Source organism: Bemisia tabaci, chromosome 4 (assembly GCF_918797505.1).
Source record: "Bemisia tabaci chromosome 4, PGI_BMITA_v3".
In the NCBI taxonomy this organism is placed as follows: domain Eukaryota; kingdom Metazoa; phylum Arthropoda; class Insecta; order Hemiptera; family Aleyrodidae; genus Bemisia; species Bemisia tabaci.
This window is the reverse complement of record NC_092796.1, coordinates 34,567,871-34,591,621: the sequence shown is the minus strand read 5'-3', so window position 1 is coordinate 34,591,621 and position 23,751 is coordinate 34,567,871. Positions and strand designations below refer to the sequence as shown.

The 23,751-nt window shown below is 43.1% G+C and overlaps 1 protein-coding gene across 4 annotated transcripts in view; it reads right to left on the bottom strand.

Moving 5' to 3' along the window:
• The window catches only part of LOC109033081 (ribosomal protein S6 kinase alpha-5), a 210,506-nt gene that overhangs the window by 50,794 nt on the left and 135,961 nt on the right, over positions 1–23,751 (bottom strand). For all 4 annotated transcript variants that reach the window (XM_072299746.1, XM_019045631.2, XM_019045718.2 and 1 more), the window contains exon 4: positions 12,824–12,939. In XM_072299746.1, coding sequence (XP_072155847.1) covers positions 12,824–12,939 — 116 coding nt within the window. The remainder of the gene's footprint in view (positions 1–12,823; positions 12,940–23,751) is intronic.

Genomic DNA, 23,751 nt, shown 5'->3' with positions numbered 1-23,751 from the left:
AAAATTTCAATGATTTGAATTTCTCGCTCAAACTACGACGAAAATTACAAAAATATGAAAAAAAAAATCCGGACCTTGGTGCAAAATTCCCGCACTTTCTCAGTACTTCCGGGCCGCCCTTAAAAAATCAGTACTATTTCTGGACTTTCCGGACTTGTAGACACCCTGTTTATAGTCATTCTTAAAAGTAGATAGGGAAACTTAACGTAACAAGTGTAAATGGTTTTTGCTTGCCTAAGTGTATTTTTGCTTCTATTTGAATGGATTAAGCAACTACATTGCATTCAACTAATTTCTTTCTCAGTTCTAAACAAATTCTGATTTTGGGAAGTTGCTAAAAAGCCTAGCTTTTTCATGTTTGACTTCATCACCGACAAAATCGCTCTCGGTTTTAAGATTTCGGCATTGCACTCAAGGCCTAAAGAGAAAACCGAATGCTGAGAAATGGCTAGTTTTAATCATCAGTCAAACATAGGTGTGGACTACATTTTGCGAGTAGGAACTACAATTCCTGGCTCATCCGAATAATCACTTGGAAGCATGGGGAAAGTAATGGCGCACGTTGTTTCCGAACTGAGCCAGAAATTATAGTTCTCAATTGTAAAATTTAGTCTCGCTCCTTTGAGTTCTACAGGGAATATCTGAAGAGATTCTCGAACTCAGCTAATTTAATCAACTTTTAATACTACGGCAACAGGGCTGAAACCTCGTTCCACAAGACTGCCGCGGTCAGGATGAAAAGTGATCCCTGCCGATCACCCTTGGACCCTGCGGAAGCGCCCCTGCGCCCCCTTTCACCCCCCCCCCCCCCCCGCGCAGCTCAGATTCTGGCTTGCACCGACACCACCGACAGACTGCACATTGCACCGGGGTCCGGGCCGCTGAACCGGATGTCAGAGAAGACGACGCACAGCGACTTCGAGGTCCTGATTTTGTTTTACATTTTCGAAATGAGTGCTTGAACAGGGCGCCGAGTTATGATGGCTCAAAGTTTCCTGACCAGTGACAATATATTTCAGGAAACCCCGCACTAACAATTCAATCAATTTTATCTTGTACGGCAGAAGTGAAGTTCGGAGGTCAACAAAATCTTTCTCTTGTTAGAGTTGAAGTGTTTTTAAAACTTCGATAAGAAACTTTGAAAGACTCATGATCCCCTCCCCCATCTCAAAATAAGATTTCTGTGCGTTTCTTATCATGCTGAATCTACTACAGACGTTTCAAAAAATTTCGTTTCATAATACTCCATGACATTTTGCATCTCCAGTCAACGGCCACCATTAAGTGAATCAGAGAGTTGTTGACTCCCAAAAATACCTTTTGCGTTGTGTGGAGGATGGCAGTGCAGTGCGGAGTCTCTAGAATGTTTTGTCTGCGAGCTTAATTATTGAACCACACAGTTTCAGCTTCAAATGAATCGACCGATGGGACTTTCTCGCGAGAAGAGGTTTCAGCCAGAGGCGAGACTAAATGATCGATTATCGATATTTCCCATTTGAAACTATGGTGGAGGATCGATCATTAAGGTGTTCGTTGCGAACACCCAGTTTATCGATACTTTTCCATGAGTTTAAATGACAGATCAATCGATACATCGCAAGAGCCACTGGTTCAACTGGTTCGGAGGACGATCCGACTCGACGGCCCGTTTTTTCGGAGCCCTCGGTCACGAATCCGACGTTACAACCGCGGAAGTGTCGACGATAACATGAGCGGTTTTACGTCTCCGCCAGCCGCATCGCGACGCAGAGATACATCACAATCGCAATCGCAATCACAATCGCGGCGCCGCCATGCCATCTCGCGGTATCAAAAGTTGATACCGAGCTCCATAATCCCCCGTCAAAATCGCATAATTGCGCGAGGTTCCCGTTGGACTTACGCTGTTCTTGCTCGGCGGGACGGAGCTGTGCGGTAGGATGGCGCGGCACGAAACCTCCCAGTTTCACTTTCACTCGCGATGCGGCCGTCCGTTCCCGTGTTCGGAAGTTGCCAGGTTTCGTCGTCCGTTAACCATCGAAAACTTTGTTAATAAACATCCCCCCCCCCCCCCCATCCTCATAATTCAGGGTGTCTGAACACTCTGTGGATACAAATTCCCCGACTTTTCCAGGTTTTTCTTCATTAAAATGATGATAAGTCCCTAACTTCTTCCGAGAGATTTTTCTTGAGTTTAACGTATAGAATTGAACCTCGAACCAGGCTGGGAGCCGGTGAGATTACAATTTGCAATTTGGACCTGTTAGTTCTTGCTCATTGATAAAATCGCCTATCTGCATGGAGAAACTAATGGAACGAAACGTTGTACTAAAATGAGCCAGAGATAGTAGATCCTTATTAAAAAATGCAATCAAGTTTGATTTAGGGAACAGCGCTGGTGTTCTTTCAGATTTCAACAATATTACAACATTACCAGCCTTTATAACGAAAATCCTAAACTTTCTCCTGATTCTCCTGACCTGATGACATTCCCTGACAAATTCCTGTTTCCCAGATCGGTATAAAGACACCCTGCGATCTAACATGTCTTTTATAATTTCTTCACCCATGCCCCTTATGCATACACATGATTAAACATCATGTTTTGATATGCCCCTTATGCATAAACATGATTAAACACCATGTTTTGATACCTGATCGTGTTGCAAGGAAAATAAAACCATTAAAAACACGAAAAACCGCTCTATATTTTAATTGAGTCATTATTCGAAAACCTAAAAATTAAATCCACTGGGAAAAACGAGTAGACCGCTTTTTATCTCGTAGTTCTTATCGAGAAAAAATTGGTCGCGGTTCCCAGGGAGGTTAATTTATCATCCCTGTATTGGTTGTTATCAGCGGACATTTTAATTTGTCACGTTATCTTTTTAGAGTCCCCTTCTAGAGCCTATATCCTCATTAGTATTCCCACCGTTTCCTCCCTTCTTCAGTCCCATCAACACTTTGAAGACACCGAAAAGTTAATTATTCAACGCACCAATAATAATCGTCCTTAATCTCTGATGGGTCCGACTTGATAACCTTAGACACTCGTGTACACAAATCGCCTGTTTCTCTCACGAAAGAACGCAACTACATTTCAATGTTGCCGGATTTTCCGCGCAAACTGCATTTTCACCGGGAGAATTTCGAGAATTTTTTTTGAAAATTTCACTAATATTTCTTCTGATCCCATGCAAAAATCAGACAATTAACCGAAAAAAAATCAAAATTGAATTGCGCGAGTCAATTTTGCAACAATGGAATGGAGTAACGTTCCTTCGTGCGAGAACTAACGAAAAAGCGATTAGAATGTTATCTTGAAAGAGAGTGCTATTAACGGAGGACCAAATATTAATCACCCTCAATCTGTGACAACCACCCGTCCCGACCAATAATATCGCTCTATTTTCCCCTTGTCAGTCGTTTCGTCTATCAACTTTAATACTCATTCTGCCTTGCTAAGAAAGAACGCCGTATGAGCCATTAGCCGTTGCCAAGTATCCTTCAATAAAAACCAAATATGACGGGAAAATTATGAATATTATTATTCAAAATTCTCAGAAAATTTTGCACGCAATAAATGTAAAATACCTGAAATTTCCAGGAATAATATGAAAAAATTTCGTCAAAAATATATGCTTTTCAAGGGAATTTTGACAACTCTCGAATGTCCATACGGCGTTTTTCCTTTTGGCACTGAAGCTTTGTCAGCCCGCAGCACATTAGTTGTTAAATTCTCTAAAAGTTTATGAGGTCAATGGTACTGAAAACGTCCGACAGAGGGCAGAGCCGGAACGTGAAATGTGAAGCAATTTCCACAGCTTATCGACTCTTAATTATCCGAGGCTGTCCTTTCTTTTTTCACGCGGAAAATCCTATTAAGCGGCTCTAATCCGCTGCAAAATTTTCCGCTTTTCCTCTAGTGTGCGAGCCGAGTCGCCTCCGTCTAATCCGGATAATTCCCGTGCATTTTATTTTATTACATTCTTCGAGTATTCCTTTGTCCGAGGGGAGACAAGTTTTCAGTCGCTCGGCACTTTCGACTTCGTTATTCTAAACCCGGTTTCGATTCTTGAAAGTTGGCAATCCTGTATTTCCTCCATTTAAACGTGCGAAGAACAATCGATTTTTGCCGAAGCGCTGAGAATCGATAAATTTTAATAGGTTTAAAAGAGAAAACGCAATAATGCCAATTCGCTGGATCCGACAATGGAATGTCCTGGTTGGGTGTCAAACCTTCGGGTTAATAGAGAATCTGAAGTTGCCCGCAATCTATTTTTGTTAAATTTCATTACGACTTTATTTTCCGATTATGAACTATAATCTCTAGCCTCTAGCTCGGTTTAAAAACAACGTACGTACCTTATTTCTCCAAGGAACATAAGTGCTTTTACGGATGAGCCAAAAACAGTAGTTCCTAATTGCAAAATTTATTTTAATTTTATTTTATTTACATTAGTGTACATAAATGACACAAACATAGTGTCCAAGCATACTTTTCAGTGAAAACCCCCAAAAGTTTACTTCATTATAAAAATGACTTGGAGAATAAAATGCCTTACAAACTAAAAAAGTTTTTAACCCCTTGAAAAAAGCGTTGACTTCCCAGACTTTCAATTCTTTTCAAAACGTTATCCATTTGTAAATAAAAACGTATGAGGTATCTGAACACAAGAGCACTCTCAGTTTGTAAATTTAACAATTTTTGGAGGTGTTTTGATAGAATGATCTGATCTGTATCACACGTAAACTAAAATCGTCCCTTTCGATCGGACCGCAAGCTCGGAATCCGTGCAGTCATGCTATGCAGCACCGGGAATTCCTCATCACTGTGCTGCCCGCCCGGAGAATTTCCGTTGCGCCAAGATGCACCGACGACATTCCCGCTGCGCCCTCCCTCCCCCTCCCCATCGGGAATGGTGTTCGCCCGCGGAGTGCAGGAAAACCGCGGAAAACCGTTCCATTTTCCCGCCATCCGACAACGATGAGCCCCGCTTGCTCGGAACGAAGCGCTTTCCAGATTGCATTGCACGTTCCACGTTGCAAACGGATTACATCCAGCAATTCCAGCATTACATTCGCTGTTCTGCCGTGCTAAGTAAAAACGCCGTGCGAGCCTCAGACGTTGTCAAATTTCCTTCGACAAATTACGAATTGCAGGAAAAATTGGTCGAAACTTTTCCATCGCTTTTTTACAGAATGTTGCTCCTAATTCGATCTGGGGTATCTGTAAATTCTGATAAAAAATTTTCATGACATCCCTCAAAAATGATTATTTCCTGAGAGGAAATTTGAAAACATGTGAACGTTCATACGGCGTATTCCCTTTTAGATCTATAACAATTGCACATTTTTCGGTCTCACAGGTCCTTCGTATCGGGATGTTGATGTTAAAATATGCTGAATTTGTTTCAAATAATTAAAAATGCAATTTTTTCAATCGATTTATTCGTATCCTCTTTCTTCCTCACATTCTGGAGTCGAATAAATACGCAAGGAAAAAGAGAAAGGGGCGCAAAGCGGCATCACTGTAAGGAACGACTTACTTCGGAGTCGGGAGTTTTTTTTTATGATCGAACGATTGGAGGCGATTAGAAGATGATAAACCGATAGGACCGAGGACTCTGACATGCTTGACCCGGAAACTACGATTTCATAATCATAACAAGATTTAACTTTTTCTTTCGAACACACAGAAACGGAGACTCCAGCACCTAGATTCTTACAACTCTCTCATGAGTATAGTTATGGAAAAACTTCCTTAAAATCTTAGTGCCTGTATTGAGGGACAGAACCATTCCATCTTCCCTCGTGCGGTAAAATTAAGATGACGTAGGATCAGGATGATCATAAAGATTGCTCTTGGGCATGTTATTACTTAAAATTAAATTATAATGACGAAATCCTTAAATATTGAGAGCCGATTATGAGGGAAAAATACTGCTATGAAAAAAATTAGGCAAGTTTCCACTCTTTCATACGGCTTAACCGTGTGATTCCGTTCTTTTCCGCCATGCCTATATTTATGAAACATCAGGATGGCCTAGAAAATGAGGGACGTCAATAATTCCCGTTTTCCTTCACGGATAATAAAAGGATTCCTGAAGTTCGAGGAACTAAAAAAAATTCATAACTTCGAGACGCGACATTCACTTCAGTCTTAAACTAGATTTCCTCTTTACTACTACGTCGTTATATCCTTTCTCCCGAGTTATCCTGATCCGTTGGCTCCCCGACTTTTCCAGGTTCCCAGGTTCTCCCTGACGAGCCACCCCAATTATCTGATCGAAACATCAACACACGACGCCGCAACTTGGATGCAGTTCCCTCGAAGGACGAATTTCGGGAAAAAAACAACCTCGGATCCAACTCCGCATTTACCTTGAAAAGAACCATAAACAGAAGATTCATAATTCTAATTGGTTTAATCCACTCGGCTAACTTCCTTTCGACTCGGCCACGTCCAATTGTGTTTACTTTTTCCGCGTGAAGCTCTGTTTCGAGCGAAATTACTTCCTCGAACGGAACGCTCATGGCTCCTCCCCTATACCAACTCCAACGTCCAGCAAGATCTATCCATTAGACAAGGCACAGCAGGATGGGGGGAGGGGCATAATGCGACAGTGTGCGGCCGGCCGGGGCGGCGTCGCGAAGTGGTGGGGGACGGGGGGAGTGGGGCGTCGAGACGCGGGGGGGGGGTGGGGGGCTCGCTGCGGGGAGCGTGGTGGCCTCGTCGTCGGCTGAAAGCTCTCTGGAAGTGGTCCACTTGTTGCTTCCACCACAGCGTGCACCGCGGCGACGGAAACCGGAAGCCGGGAGAGACGCACACTCCGAGAGCTCGGCCAACGTAACTCTGCGTCGCGACGCCCCAATTCGCTCCGACGCGACGCGGGCGGAGAGGGGGGGGGGCGCAGGGACTCCGCGAGTGACGGTCCCGTAGCCTTTGCTTTATAGCGGATGCTTCGCTTACCTCCGAGTTCCTTCCATATCGATGGCAACGGTCGAAAAATGGACCTCGTTGTGCGATGGGGAACCTCTCGGGTCCCTCACACTGAGAGTACGGTACAGTATGGAGTACAATATTGCCGTGCCAAGGAAAAACGTCGTATGACCCTTGAGGCGTCGCCAAATTTCCTTCGATAAAACGCGAATTTCCTGGTGAATGTATAAATATTTGCCTCATAATTTTTGGGATAATTTAGTTGGCACTTTGTCCTAAAGATTCTGAGAATTTAAAGGAAAAATATTTAAGACATTCCTGGAAAACAAACATTTTATCGAAGGAAAATTTGATGACTCTCGAATGTTCATACGGCGATCTTCCTTTAGCACGGCAGAATATGGCTGCAGTATGCGTTCCAGTGACAGGACGGCTGATTATTGAGGCTGTCAGGGTGTCTACTAAAATTTGATTTTGGGTTTTCCTGATTTTTCCTGATATATTAAACAGGATTTCCTGATTTTTTACACAAGAGAATTGTTACTCGAAAGATTTGCAAAATCAAGACATTTGATGAAATTAATCATATGTTCGAAAAAGGCTTAGAGTACTCGGAATTTCCTGATCCACGACGGATTTTCCCGATTATTCCTCATAACGTAGAATTTCCTGATATTTTCATGTTTTTCCGGTTGTAACTGACTAAAGACACCGTGAAATGATGGACAAAGTGATACACACATTGGAGGATTGAAAATTGGAGCGATTCTATAGCTTGTAAGAGGTGGTTGTAATAGACTCAGGCGGAAAATGATGGCTACTCAACTCAATGGGTGGAAAATGCGTCCTGCTTCAACTGCAACCACCCACTTCCACGAATAGGATCGCTCCATTTTATCTATGTCCATAGCTGTGTTCATCACTTTCAATAAATAGCCCGCTGACTCTCCTGGCTTCTCTCGTTCAGAAAAATCCCCCGGCTTACGAGGAAACCCGAGGTAAATCAACGTCGCGGCAAAATTATTACAATATCCCGACCACCACGAAGGGAGAAGGGGGAATCGGGGGCATCCTGATCGAACAGCATGGCGATATGCGTGGAGCAGGAGGGGGGGGGGGGGGGGGGGCTCTTCCTCTTTCCTGGCGTCGACACATCCACCCGGATGTCGAGTGACTCCATTAGACCGCACTTTCGTCGGGCCCAAGATTCACACGCTTCGACCGCGTATTGTTTTAGCCGCGGAGTTGCCGCGTGGGCCCGACGGGCGGTGCGTTTTCCGAATAAAACGAGCACGATTTGGCAACGCGCCCACCGCGGTTTCTTATCGATACTTTTCCGCCGACCGATGCCGGTTATCGACCGGGGGTTGCGGGTTGGTGGCCGGCCTTTGCCACCCGTGAGAGCGGTAACTTCAGAAATGAAGTGGTCAGGATATTAACCTTGTGCTCGTGATGTTCCGAGTGGAAAATTAGACGTACTGAACGAGCCCTTCCAGGTTGTTTAAAATTTTTTAATTTTGAAAAATCCTGATATTTTCCTGATTTTTTTCATTTTGAAAATTCCTGATATTTTCCTGTTTTTCCTGATGCTAGACACCCTGCCTTCGGTTTTTGTAAAAATTAATTGGACGATGACGAATTTTAAATAAATCAAAAGACGATAGGAACCTTCGGATTTCACCAAAATTAAGCGATACTTACAATTTTTCGCTTCAGCGTATTGAGTAAAGTTATAAATAACTAAACCTTTTTGGGCACATATATATAAAAAATAACTAATTCACATTAATGATCCATGTATGAAATATACTGGAAAAAAGTCGCTTGGATCGAGAGTCTAGACTCTTAAAAACATTGACAAGAAAAAATACTCTTGATTCGATCGGACTTTTTTCTTAAGTCAAAAGGAGATCCGCCTAAATCAAGAGGCTCAGCTCTCCGATTCAAGGAAAAATCGGATTGAATCAGGAGTATTTTTCCTTGTCAATGTTTTAATAGTCTGGACTCTAGATCCAGCCGACTTCTTTTTCCAGTGTAAAGTAAGTTACCTACGGGAACAGGGCTCTTGAAAATTGGTCAGGGAATACAGCTCCACGAAACTCACCTTTAGGTGTAAAAGGCGAATATTGATTTGGGGAGTTGGAGGGCTTTTACCAGTAATGGCTTTAAACCATTGGTCAGAATGATAAACTACATACAGTTAATTAAAGTGCGGTTTGAGCATTTGTCGTAAAATCGGTACAGTGTTCCGCGTCGTTTATTCGCAGAAAAAAGTCAAAACTGCATTGGCTGAATTCTCTTCGAGTGTTAGATTAATTAAAATACTTCGCCCGAAATTCCTAAAACGTTCCGTTTCTTTCCTTCTGATCTCTTTCCTTGATTTTTACTTTTTTAATGAGCGGTCGAACTGCCATTCTGCTTTTTCTTCGGAGGTGATGTAGCACTACCCAGTGCGATACGCATCAGTGTACACCTGTATAACTGGCTCGGATTCGGCCTAAAAAGTGTAATCTTGCACCCGTTAATGCGCGGAATGAAAGTTGCATCTTCGAAACAACTTTCTAACCGCGCATGGAGTCGACTTTGATAAGATTTAACTTCAACGCTCTGAAACAGGCTCTTACATTTGAGTGATATCAGAGCCAAGAAGAGACTATCACAACCTATGATGCGAGCCGAGGCATCCATCAGCGTACTTTGCGATATATCGATTGAGCTGCTATTTAAACCTATGGAAAAGCATCGATAAAGAGGGTATTCGCAACGAACACTTTAATAATCGATTCTTTACCGAGCTTAAAATGGAGAAACATTGATAATTGAACTTCATTTTCCAATTCGGAACTATAAATTCCGACCCATCTGTAAAAGCACTTATCTGGATAGAGAAACTAATTGTACATACGATGGTTTTAAAGTGAGGCACAATTTATAGTTCCTAATTGCAAAATGTAGTCCAATTATCGATAAACAAATGTCACACTGCTTTAAGTCGCACCTTGTCTGGTGGTCTATTAAAAATGTCATCGTCAGATTCGAAGGTAAATGAGAGGACTTAAAAACGGGCAAATTAGACTTTTACCGTTTAATGCGCAGATAAAAACGTAATATCTGACAACTGCTGCGCGAAAAAAGTGGTAAGCGTGAGCAGGCGTAAGGAAACCTGATTAAACACTTCCTGCTCGCTCAGACGTGGTGTATAAACCACAGCTCGACAATAATATACTGATTAAGATAATGTTTTATTATGGTAATTGCAACACGACGGCGTGCGAGAGAAATACACTAATTTTCTAACTTATCCAGAGGCGGTACATTTTCGGGACCCCGCAAGTTTCTCTGGATTCATCCCACTTTATTACAAGTTCGAGGTATTTTTCACCCTCCCTATTTATGTATTTATTTATTCAACATTTGCATGCATTAAGGGGGAAAAAAGTATAAAGCATGAAAACACCGGGCCAATAATTCTTTAACGTAGATACATCTGATTGTAAGAGACAACAATGTGTGGATCCCCCCGGTAATTAAAATTTAAACTCTACTCGAAATTGAAACAAGCTCATAATGACGGCCCGGAGTTTATAAGCTTCCACAAAGGAGTATAATTACTTCACATATCTATTGAGCAGGACCTATTAGTGCATCTCAGTGGCATTGATATTATTCGAATGAAATGAACGATGATTACAAAACAGAGTGCAAATACGGGCAACAGATTGAAGAGGACACGCTGGTGGAGAGCCGATAGGTGCTAAACGAGTGCTTCATTTCGAGTTCACTCGAGGGGGGTTTCGATGCATTCTCGGCATCGATTGAGGTTTGTGCGCGGTTGCCAATTCAACGGTGCGAAAATTGTGTACACCAGTTCCACCGGGTGGATCCGATGGTGAGAACGCCTCTCTCGAAAAAATGATCTCGTTGCTCAGGAACGAATTCAGCAATTTGGCAACACCGGATTTCTTCCATTTAAAACTATGTTAAATAATCGATTCTTGTCGGAACACCTGGCCCCTTCAAGAATCGATAAATTTCCGTAGGTTTAAATGGGGGGAAAGAATGATGCCGATTTGCTGGATCCGCCAATGTCGTTGCTTTCAGAGATCATGCACCAACCTTTTGGGCTTGGGGATTCAGCATTTCCTAATGGAAAAATATTACGCGACGGCAGCAATTATTGCCCTCGGGTTGGCTGCTAACCTACCTACTAGATGGCTGATGAGCTTGAGTGACATTTTGTGCCAAAAAAGTTTGCAAAACAAGTATACCAAATTTCACGGAATGTTCGACATGTAGGTTTTTCGAGTCCCGAGAATATACGCCTCCACCTCTGCCATTGCCAGGATGCTAATGGAGGGCTCTCATTGCCTCTGGTTACTCCATTCCTGAGAGCTAGTTTTCTTACACGTTGAGGATTCCATCAATTAAACAGAGAGACGTATGAAAAAAAAAAACCCCTAAGTTCACTCCAGCGCAGGGTCAGATTCAGATTATTTGGTAAAAAATCGACACGGAAAAATCAAGGCAAAGTTCTTCCGAAGATCAGGAGTGGAAAATTGTAAGTTTCTCGAATAATGAATTAACCAACAGTCATTGTGTGCATATCTTGGGTTTTAATTTAAGCTGAGCTTAAGAACGTCGAATCACTTCCTCGTGCGGTAGGTACGCGCTGTTTCACAAATCGCTTTTCCGGGCCCAGGGAGTACAATTTGTTTTTCCTCTATGGGTTTTGAATTTTTGGCGCACTAATAAACGCTAGGAGAGTTCCCTGACTTCCCACGTTTTAAAGTCTAGCTAATTTTTGGGAGCAATGGCTCTTCCGAAGACAATGCGTCAACGTCAGAGGTCACGAGCGGTGACGTCGGCATTGACGTCAGAGACGGCCAAAAGCCCCCCTCCTGTCAACGGCTCGGAAAATCAACAGAAAAAACGGAGAATTCAGCACGCTACCTTGCAAAATGTACCCGATTTTCCGGGCGAGACCCGCGCCCCTCGCATCGATATATCGACGAGATCCAAACCAGTGGCGTGGCGTGCTTTGCGATCTATCGATATTTCCACATTTGAAGCAGTGGTAAATCATCGATTGCTGCGAGCACCCTATTCATCGATACTTTCCATAGGTTTAAATGGGGAAATATCGATGGATCGCAAAGGACGCCACGCCACTGAACCAAACGAGGTGCTCCCAGCTCGCAACAATGACTTGCGTAAACGCAAATTAACACACACTCGTATTTACACCGAGAGAGTCAATATTCCTCCACCGCTACAAAGTAGGAGTCGAAAGCGTGCACAGCTGCAGGAGTGGGTTACTCCCGATTGTCATCGACGTTACATACTGACGTCAAAAAGATTAACAGCCACTGACGGCTTCCCTTTTCCTCGTTACGTAGGACAATAAACTGCTAGACCGAGTTTAAGCACTCCGGAACACGTGTTCTCACCTAAAGCCCATGCAGAACACGTTTTACCGACTAAAAATATTCAATATCAACACATGAGAACGAAATGGCATTCATTTTTTCATCCGTTTCACGATCGTAAGAACCATGAGATCGACGTTCCATACTGCCAAGCTAAGGAAAAACGCCGTATGGACATTCGAGAGTTGCCAAATTTCCATTGATAAAACATGTATTTTTGACAGTATTCATGTACATTTTCCTTTGAAATTTTCAGGTGTTTTAGATAAAAGTGCGTACAAAATTGTCGTTTCCGTAGAGACTGGTTTTGGAGGTACTGCACTGAGGTGTAACGCAGGATGTCAATCAGAAATATGCCGCCTCGCTCGGTACTCAATGATTGATGTTAATTGATTATTATCTGTAATCACAGAGAAGATTCGATCAATGTGACGAGCACCTGCGATCGAGTGAGGAGTGCAAAAGTGGTACATACCTTGTGCAAGTGTTCTAGAGCTAGGATGATTTCGCCAATGTAAATGCGAACTTCTTCTTCCGAAAAATGCTCTTTCTGGTAAAGGTGAGTAAAAAGCTCTCCACCGCTCACGTAATCTGGAAAAGAAGAGAGACGAAAATTAAAATCGAAACTCGGAGAGGAACTTTTTAATTTTAAAAGGTTGCATCGGTTCGGTAGAAATACAAAAATTTGGGATTCTTGTTCAACGCTCCTAAAAAAAAAGTTGCATGATCATTCAATGGTCCCAAATTTTCCCGAATGAAACCATTCACTCTGAAGAAGAATATTTTTCCTTGAAATTTTCGGACCTCAGAGAAGAAATTACGAATAAAATTCTAAAAAAAACTGGAGCTGACTAATCCACGGAAATTTGGTATCGTCAAGCTGCTCCCACGTTATTAAAGAAGAACGACGAACAAGCTTCCCAAAATTGTTAAATTTCATTTGATAAGGCACGAATTTTCTGAGAGGCTCGTGATTAAATTTCAAGGAAACACATTCACAACTTTCTGAAAAAATTATTATTTTTATGCAGGAAACTGAGCAACGTCTAAATACTCATACGCAGTTTTTCCATAGTTGGGCAGTGCAATACTGCCGTGCTAAGGAAGAACGCCGCATGAACATTCGAGAGTTGCCAAATTTCCCCCGATAAAATGTTCATTTTTGAGGAAAGATATGAATGTTATCCCTTGAAAGTTTGAAGAACGTTAGGTGAAATTGCGAACAAAATTACCTGAAAAATGGGAAGTAAAATACGCACACGTTTATCAGGAAATTCGTGTTTTATCAAATGCAATTTGGCAACGCCTGAGGGTTCATACGGCGTTTTTCCTTGGCACGGTGGAATATTGCCGTGCTAAGGAAGAACGCCGTATGAACATTCGAGAGTTGCCAAGTTTCCTTTGATAAAACGTTTATTTTTGAGGAAAATTATGTATATTTTTCCTTGAAATTTTCAGGAACATTAGATCAAAATACGAACAAAATTCCCTGAAAAATTGGAAGAAAAATATTCATAAGTTTATCAGGGAATTCATGTTTTATCAAAGACGATTTGGCAACGTCTGAAGGTTCATACGGCGTTCTTCCTTAGCACGGCAGAATAGGAGAGAATGTGTAACGAGAATCGAAACTCGGTGGACTCGGGTCGGAAGACGAGGAAATGGACGGGGTCGGCGGCGGCGCGATGCATCGAAAGAATCAAAGGTCAATTATGCGCGCATTCAAGGCCATTACTCCGAGGTTTCGAGCGAGAACGATCAGTTTTCATTTACATTGGAAACCGAGAGAGAGAAACATCTGTGGAATAGTCATGTTTTCTGAGAACTTGTCCGCTCAGCTATTACACGCGCGCCTTCCTCAATCTCTAAATGCTAACATGCTCTCTTTCCATCCAATTATGAATCGAATTACTTCAGAGTAATTCCTTGAATCTGAACTGCCGGGGGAAGACGGGCGAAACGTATGACAGTAAGATTAATTGTATTTAAAGTCAGGGTTTAAAATATTTTTAAAAGTTTAAAGTTCTTACGGTCTAGATCAAGGTGCTAAGGGTGAAAAACCGGTGTTTCGCATGGGTACTCCCAGCCAATTAAATCCAAGTGGTTTTTCGACTGCTGCCACAGGCTAATCTAAGGTGCGGGGGGGGGGGGGGGGGGGCAAGCGCCCCTTCTGTTCCCCGAAAAAAGGAGGAAGAAAAGGAACGGAGTTGAAAAGACAGAAGGACGCCGCGCCAGGGTTTGACCAAATGACAAAATTGACTCGAACTGCATATTAAATGCTTTGAGATTTCAAAACATTTTCTGGGAGAAGCCACCCGGACCCCTCATCCGTTCGAAGTGTCTGGATCCTCATATAACTGCTACCGAGTTGACATCCTGGTTGAATAAAATGAGAACCGCTTCCCTTTAATTTTAAACACCAAATACTAGATACGTGCTTCGATAGGATTCGAGTACTCTCATTCGATCATCAGTACACTCAAGGCCAAGTTTACATCTACAATCTTATCTACAACTACGGCACGGGCATAATAGCCGAGCAGGGCGCAGGGCATTCGAGTAGTACGCAACAATCCTCGTCGAAGTCGAGTTTACAATTTCATGAAAAGGGTACCAATTTACTCAAGTTTATGTCTATAACTGTGTCTATCGATTTCAACGATCAGCCGGCAGAAAGGGCAAACGGTTGGATGATATGTTTTGGTGATTAGTGGATGTGTCCAAATTCCCTGACTATTCCCATAGATTCCCTGACTTTTTCTACAAATTCCCTAGCGTATCCCACTTATTCTCTGACTTTTCAATAATCAGCAGGCAGAAAGGGCAAACAGTTGGATGATCAGTGATATGTTTCGGTGATAAGTGGATTTGTCAAATATTCCCTAACTTTTCCCACAACTTCCCTGACTTTTCCCACGAATTCCCTAACTTATCCCACTTATTCTCTGACTTTTCAATAATCAGCCGGCAGAAAGGGCAAACAGTTGGATGATCAGTGATATGTTTCGATGATAAGTGGATGTGTCAAAAATTCCTAACTTTTCCAACGAATTTCCTGACTTTTCCCAAAAATTTCCTGTCTTTCCCCACGAATTCCCTGACTTTTCCGATTTTCCGACAACCCAGCAAAGTTCTCATTTTAGTGCGTTGTACGCCGTGATTACCACGGAAAAAGGGCGGATTCGAGCGGAAAAATCATGAAAGCGCGGATGGGCTGTGGACGGCAAGGCGTGGTTTCGGTCCATCGACGGGATCTCCGAATATTTTTGACATTGAAAAAGAGAAGTGGAACAAGGACTAGCCCGAATAGCGCGCTCGATTGACCTCTCCGCCAGATAATGTAACAGTCGACGCCGGCGCCGAAACTCGTTTCATCACAGCCAGTGGCGCGGCGTGCTTTGCGAGATATCGATTGATCCGTCATTTGAAACGATGGAGAAAGATCGATAAACAGGGTCTCCGCAACCAACACCACAATGATCGATTCTTTATCACAGCTCCGATAGAATCGATAATCGATCACTCATGCCTCGTTGCTAATCACAGCTCCGATGACGGGAATCGAATCGGGAACCGGCTAGACTAATCGCAGATTAATTGGTTTCTTTCGCGATAAGTACGTCGTCGCCCGGAACGCCAACAGGTTCAAAGGTAAATTCGATTACCCGAGGAGTACATTCCACTTCCCGAAATCTTAATGTTTCAAAAACCGCGGGTCTGTCACACATGGACTGCATTTGGTGATAAGGAGCTACCAGTTGTGGCTCATCTAAATAAACACTCATCTGCATGGGGAAATTCGGAGCGGGAGGGGTGAGGGATGAGAGGAAGTAGAAGGAAGAAAATGAAGAGAAAGAGAAAGAGGAGAAAGAGGAGGTTGAAGATGGAAATAAGAAAAAGTGGGGAGAGGAAGAAAGAAAAAATTGTGAGGAGAAAAATGGAAGCTGAGGAAGAAAAGGGGAAATGAAGAGGAAGGAGAACAGCAAAAATAGAGAGAAGAGAGTAGTAGGAGTAGAATATAATTATGTTATAAACATGAGGAGAAGAGAAGAAAAAGAGGGCGACGAAGAGGGAAGCCCTTAAGAGGAAAATGAAGAAAAATAGAGATATGAGGAGGGGTAAGACGAAAAAACTGTTCATGTCGTCTTTGGGACCGGTTTCTTGAGTTTTGTCGGTTTTCGTCGGCTGATAATTATATTTTTGCATAATTTCGTTCCATGGGTATGAAGGATTACATTTTAAAATTAAACGACATACGGTCAATACACGTGTCTCCTCGTTTTTCCGTCTGTTTATGTAATTTTTTGCAATTTTTAGGCACAATTTGATTCTTGCGACGGTGCTGCATATCAAAAGTTAAAAAAAGAAGCGGTAAATGCCCAATCCCCCATGAACTCTCCTCTTCCTCAACAGGGCAGAATGAGAGAACTTTTTTGACCCCTCGACCGACCTCTAGCGACAAGAAACTGGCAACCGAGTAGAGAGAAATGGAGGGGGGGGGGGGGTGGTGGTTTTCGACGATGAAAATTAATAAGCGCAGATGACAGTTAGGTAAAACACAGAAGTTGGGAGGGAACGCGAGTCGGTGGAGACGACACACAGGGGATCGAGTTAAAAGAAGAGGTAGGACAAAATTTGGAAAATTTAAACTCTTGTACATACCGCCGTTTACACAAACATCTGAGGTTCTAAAGGTGGTTCCTTTGGTTCCCTCGTGAAATTTTCGCCAAGAAGCGCCCCTTGAAATTTGTAAATGTGACGAGGTAAACGTTGAAATTTGCAGTTTGAGTCAAAAATTTCAAGTCCGGCCTGACTCGATCCACTGTGCGACATTACCGAGGCCGGGATCCACGATTGCATAAAAAAATCCAGTTTCGTGCTGCTCTTTTTCGCGAACGGCGGCCGTGTTGCCGCGTCGCCGGAAAATCCCACACCCGCAGCGAGAAAATCCACGGAAAAGAGAGGAATAAACCCAACGGTTCTACCTACGGATTCGTATCCTTCACCGACCGGCAGAATTGGAAATTCGCGACGCAAAGCGCAGAGATTATCCGATACCCTTGAGCGGTTCGATTGATTTCGGTTCGACCCGCACTTTTAGAGCTAGGGATTCCGTGCCTAGGACAAAACGACGTGCGAGCATGTTCGAATAGTGCTAAACTTGCAGGTATTTTGGAGAGAAATTGGGAATAATAAATTGTCCGTAATCGAATTACGAATAAAAATCTAGACCGGGAGAAACATTCACATGTTTCTCAGAAAAATTTCATTTTGATGAAGAAAATCTGGCTACGTCTGACGGTTCACATGGCAAGGCATTTTCGGTCCCTGAATAAAATAAAAATTTCTGGGTAAACTTATAAACATTTTCCCTTCCATTTTTCAGATAATTTACCTCGAAATTTCCTCTAACGCTCCTGAAAATTTCAATGAACTGGGAAAAAAAACACATTGGATCTAGCGTCCAGACTCTTACAAACATCGAGAAGAATAAGGACTCTTGATTCAATTAGAATGTAGCTTAAATCAAGAACCAAGCCTCCTCATTTAAGCGGATTTCGTTTTGATTCAAGCAAAAATCCGATTGAATCAAGAGTATTTTTTCTTGTCAATGTTTTCAAGAGTCTGGACTCTAGATCGAATGTTTTTTTTCCCAGTGTGACAAAGGTTCATTGATTTCCTTATAAGTAAACATTACTTTTATCGGAGGAAATTTGGCAACTCTCAAATGTACATAAGGCGTTTTTTCTTCGCAAGGCAGTATTCCTCCGTGACTCTGGGGAAACTGTGGAATTCAATTTGCCTCCATCGCTCGCTTTGGGACTTCGGAACACGGATAGTTGTGCACTCATGACAGAGACTTTGAGTGGGGGCTTTAAGTGGTGAAACGAAACTACTTCATGTTAAATCTGACACTTGATCGCGCGGGGGGCGAGGAACTGAAAAAGTTAAAAGACAACAAAAAACGAAGGAAAAACTAGACGAAAGCGTTGTTGCTTTATGGAGTCTACCGGAGTCGTTTTCCCCGTTAATTACACGACTACTACCGCCGACCAGCCCGACTATAATTATCGCGGATTTATCGATTCCAGGAACCACCGTTGTTACACGACAAAAAAGATGAAGCTTTTAACCTTGATCTTGTCACGGTGTCTCCGACTGACGATTCAACGCTGTCGCGAATGAATGCTTTTCTTTCCAACTTTTTTTAGGCCATTTTGCGTGCGACTTTTCAGGTTTCACGTGGTCGATTTTTGAGAGAGCAGAAAGTGTTCCGAGGGATTTTTTTTTTTTTTTTTTTTTTTTTTTTTTTTGCAAAGTTTCATTTGAAAAAAAACCTGTAAAGTCACGAAAATATTTGATTGGTTGTAAATTAAAAAAGTCTGTTGAAAGCGACCGAAACAATGTTTCCCTCCGTAATTCGAAAAAGTGATAGACGGTGGAAATTTTTTGAGGATGCTGCAATTTTTTTGGACGTGCTACTTAAATTGAGCGTATGAATTTTTTGAGCTCTTACAAGGATGTACAAAAAATGCTTAAGACTTCGAGGAAAGCCTCAAAAATGGGAAATTCTTCTTCATGGTTCTTTGTTTTCTGCTGCCTAGGAAAGTCGTGTTTTATATAAGGAAATTTGGCAACGCCTGAAAGCTCATACGCCGTTCTTCTTTAGCACGGCAGTACTCTCCACATACGGATACTCTATCCTGAGTGGTGACCGGACATGGAAACCGGGGATCCAGGTGACCATCACTTCGCGTCTTGGAATCGAGGACCCGGCTCGGGAACAAAGCTTTTTCCAGGAAAAAGCTCCGAGTGACGTCAAAAACGACGCAGCGCGGTCGAGTGGCTCTGCCCTCCATCCTCCGCGTCCGCGTCCACCCGAGTTCCCGCAAGTTCCGTTCGCTGTCGGTTGTCGCTCGTCGCGTCGTGCTTCAGCCCCCCCCCCCCCCCCCCCCCCGCTACCCTACGTGCCTCGTGGACAACAAAATCCTCCTTCGCGGTTGCGCGATGGCTCTCGCATCCGGTCTCTATCATGCTGGACTAGGGTACCTATATAGGGAGAGTGTGGACATATCGGTAATTTTGAGGTTAGGTCATGGAGCTTCTGGGCGCACGGAGGGGCAGCCGATTATAACCCCTACGGAAAGTTGCTAAGGAAGAACGCCGTATTAACATTCGAGAGTTGCCAAATTCCCTTTGATAAAACGTGTATTTCTGACGACATTCATACAATATTTTCATTTTTAGAAAATTGTCTGAAATTTTTGGGAAAAATACACACAATTTTTCTAATAAATTCGGTTTTTAATCGAAGGAAAATTGGCAACGTCTGAAGGCTCATACGGCGTTCTTCCTTAGCACGGCAACACGGTTCTTGCCTCTTTTCATGGTGGCGCCTTTGAAGTTTTGGGAGTTCCCAAAAGTAGTTTCCTTTCACCTGCGCCAATATGTTAATAGTTAAGGTTATTTTGTGCTCAACTTCCGATTCTAACACAAAACATCCGTTACTTTTCCATTACTGTGTACAAAAAAAATTCCTTTTCCCAGTAATAAAACCACCTCGGAATAACCTGACCTTCGTTTGCCTCGATAGAAGCCGAAGTTGGGCAACACGGCCACCAACTTCAAAGCTCTCGGACCCGGAGGAGTCGCTATTGTTCGACCACCGACTGCTTCTCTGCCGTGCTAAGTAAAAACACCTTATGAGCATTCGAACGTTGCCAAACTTTCTCTTATAAAATCTTAATTTTTGAAGCAAGTTATGAATATTTTTCCTCGACTGAAATTGTCAGACCTTCCAGATCAAATTACGAACGGACCCTCCGAAAAATCCGAGGAGAAATACTCAAAAATCGTCCTGAAAATTCATGATTTTTCAAAGGAAAATTTGGCAACGCCTGATGGTTCATACTGCGTTCTTCCTGAGTAAATCAGTTCTCGGTTACCTTGGCAGCTCCGCGAGGATGGCTCCGCGGGTCCTCTTGGCCGTTTCAGCCGCGAAATTTCCATCGCTTCGCTCTTTTCACTCCTCGTCGCTCCGTATCTCTAATGCCACCTGAGCCCTGGGCGACATATAAATCCATGCTTTCTGGGGCTCGTGCAGAGATTGAGATACGCCCTTCCGTCGGAGGAGCGACGTCCTAATCGTCGTTGCTAATTGACTCCGCTGCCACGCTCGCGCTCCGCCCCTCCAAGGAGTAACATTTCTATTAGAATTGCAGTTGAGAAACATTCACTCTCTAGTACGTAATTCACTCGTCTGCCGCGCTGATCGTTTCGGCAAAACCGTCGCGCAGCCGGCGAAACCGAGAGTATTTATACAGAGAGAGAGTAACAAGAGACGCTGGGTCTCATACTTTGGGCTGATTGTTGAAATTGATGGACAAAGCGATAGGCAAAACATAGAGATCCTATTGGTTGAAATGGGTGGCTCCTGTGAACTAAGGGAGAAAATGATGGATTAATGGACCAAATTTTGCATCCTGAAACCACTAAATCTGGCTCATCCGTAAAAGCGCCTATCGGCACAGGGTAACCAATGACATATATGTTATTTCTGAAATGAGCCAGGAATAGTCGTTCCTTCTTGCAAAATGTGGTCTAACTATAGGATCTCTCGTGGGTTGCCGTTGGTTATAGTCTATTACCTAAATCTTTAGTCCACTGCAACCACCAGCTTCCACCTTTACACGGAGAAAAATACTTCGTCTGTAGGACCCGAAGTTGAGGTCATATGGATCTATAAAGTTTTCCGATCACGTATCTAAAAACTTGAGATCCAGCTGCCGAAGTTTGGGTCAGACATCTGAAGTACTCCGGTACATACAGAAGTGCCTCAATGTCTGAACCGAACTTCGGCAGCTCGACTTCAAGTTTTCGGATGTATGATCAGAAAACTTCAGAGATCCATATGACCTCAACTTCGGTTCCCATGCACGAAGTTTTTTTCTCCGTTTAGGGTCCCTGCAGATCCCTTTTGTCTTCTTTTTGTCTGCCAATTTCTGAAATTGTGTACCTAGAACACGTGTTGATTTTTCCAAAAGAGACACGACAAACTGTCGAAGAAATCAAATGTTTTCATGATTTTGTCCGAAATCTTTTGACTCTCGGCGGATGCGCCTTCTTTCGAATAACCCGCGCTCAAGTCGTTCAGCACAGAGCGACCGGATTTCGAAATAGCGACGGGCGGACGGGCCACGCGCCGCGGCGGAAAAAAGAAAACCCGCGGTTCGAGACACATAAACCGTGGAACATTTAACAGTGACTGGCTTAGCGACCGTCCACCGGCTCCTCGCGACGGGACCGAGGTAATCCTATTATCAGATCAACTCCGGACTCCGGGCCGGCGAAAGTAACGAGACTGCGGAAGTAGGTTACCCCCCCCCCTTCCCACCGGGGGCTCCCAGAGGTTCTCGCTTGCTTTTGCTTTAAGCAGCGACCAAGTTTCCACGCTGGCCAAACTCGCGCTACGAGAAATGCTCGGAATCAGTGCGCATTTCACGACAGATCATACTCCATGATGTATAAGATCGCAAGATTAACGAGCATGGTGCTTAGGGGGGTTGGACCGCTACGCGGTCAGGGGGTGCCCCCCCCCCCCCATGGTCGAAACTAAAATCGAGGACTCTTTATCAGTTTCCAGCAGGGGAAAACATCACTTGCGTTTACAGGAACGTCCTACTATTGATTTCCTCATCGGATTTCAGGATTTCTTTTTCATATTCCTGTTGTTTCAATGGAATCGTCTTTGACGTAGTAAGGATCCTATCTGCGGGCTGCTTGTTGAAATTGGTAGACGAAGCTACAGAAAAAGAAAACATGAGGGGTACGGAGCGACGTTATTGGTTGAAACGGATGGTTTCCATAGGCTAAAGGAGCAAACGATGGTTATACGTAAAAAACTGTTATTCCGGAAACCATCGACAGCATAATCCATCGATATTCGTGAGAGGAAGGCAGCGCTTGTAATGGCGTGCCATGATTTTGCTCCCGAACAGCTTTCTCTGACAAAATACTGAACAGAACAAAACAGAACAGAGGAATCTGGTCTTGAAAAAAGCCCAATGTCAAGTTCGAAGGAATCAAGCCGAATCACGATTGCCGATAGACGCACTTGTGGGAAATTGATTCGGTCCAAATTGCTCACCTTGATTCAACTTACAGTTTTTTCAATCAATATTGTCTTCCTATTTGAGTCCGTTAAGTGATATACAGGCACAAATTGGACCAATCTAAGTTCATACCCCATTAAACTGTTCGATAAAATTCTACAACTTCCTACCGCAGTGGTAGAATATCTACATTTCACATTTATGCCGAGCCACACATGTGTCTTACAATGCACACATTAATTTGTTCCTAATCCATTTTATAATGATAAGTATTCGGTTTTCCATTAAAGACAAGAACATTTCTCAGAAATTAAAATTCAAGTGCTAGAAATCATTAGAACGATGGTGGACTGATTGTGAGACATTCACAGATAATTCTTGCCAGTAAATACTTTGGCTTCTTAGAAATTACGGTAAATCCAGCATTAACCTAAGGATTTGACACATTAATCCTAGACGGGAAAACAGGAAAAACTCAACTGAAATTTCTCAGATGCAAGATAATTTCCAAGTATAACAGGGTGAAAGGCCGAAGCCCTCGGTGGGACTGGCGAATGGAGGGGGAGGGGGTGTCCTCGGTCGTTTAGGGGTAGTCGATGGAAACCAATAAGTTATGCACGAATCGATTGCGATTGGACGAGGACAGATGCACATTAGATAATCATTTCGAGAAATCTTATTAACAGATGAGCCCGAATCACTGCGGAAGTAGGCAGGCAGGCATATCCAGATTGCAAATGGAGCTTTACCGTGCGTAATCTTACGTAACTCGGAGATCGCGATTAGAAAATCGAAGAAGCTTTTCGGATTCGCGTCGATGATTTGAGAGCGAATCGCTTCCGCGAACGATATTAGTCGGTTCCTAGCCTTAACTGAATCTGCGCTAGAATCTCTGCGAAAAATAGATAACATGGAAGGAAATCGAGTCACTGTCAAACCAAGACAAAGACGTTATGATTCTTTAAATTTTGGAATTTTCCGTCAAATCATTTATGAAATATGATTCGTGCTATGCTTACTGTGTATGACCTAACTATTCTGGTAAGTTGATGGCATTTTCCCCCTGATAAACGCATGATGCTGTATCTAGAGCAAGTTATTTATTCGTTTTACTGGACGTCCATGAGGTGTCATTCGAATTGAGTTGGTGCATTTTAAAGTTTGGACCAATGGATCTAAGGACCTCAAGGGTTGCCACAGAATTTAGAAAATTTAACATCTTCAGGTGAAATTCCCAGCCAACTGAAGATATGTCAGATGATTAAAAACGCATTAAGTATTGGAAATATTT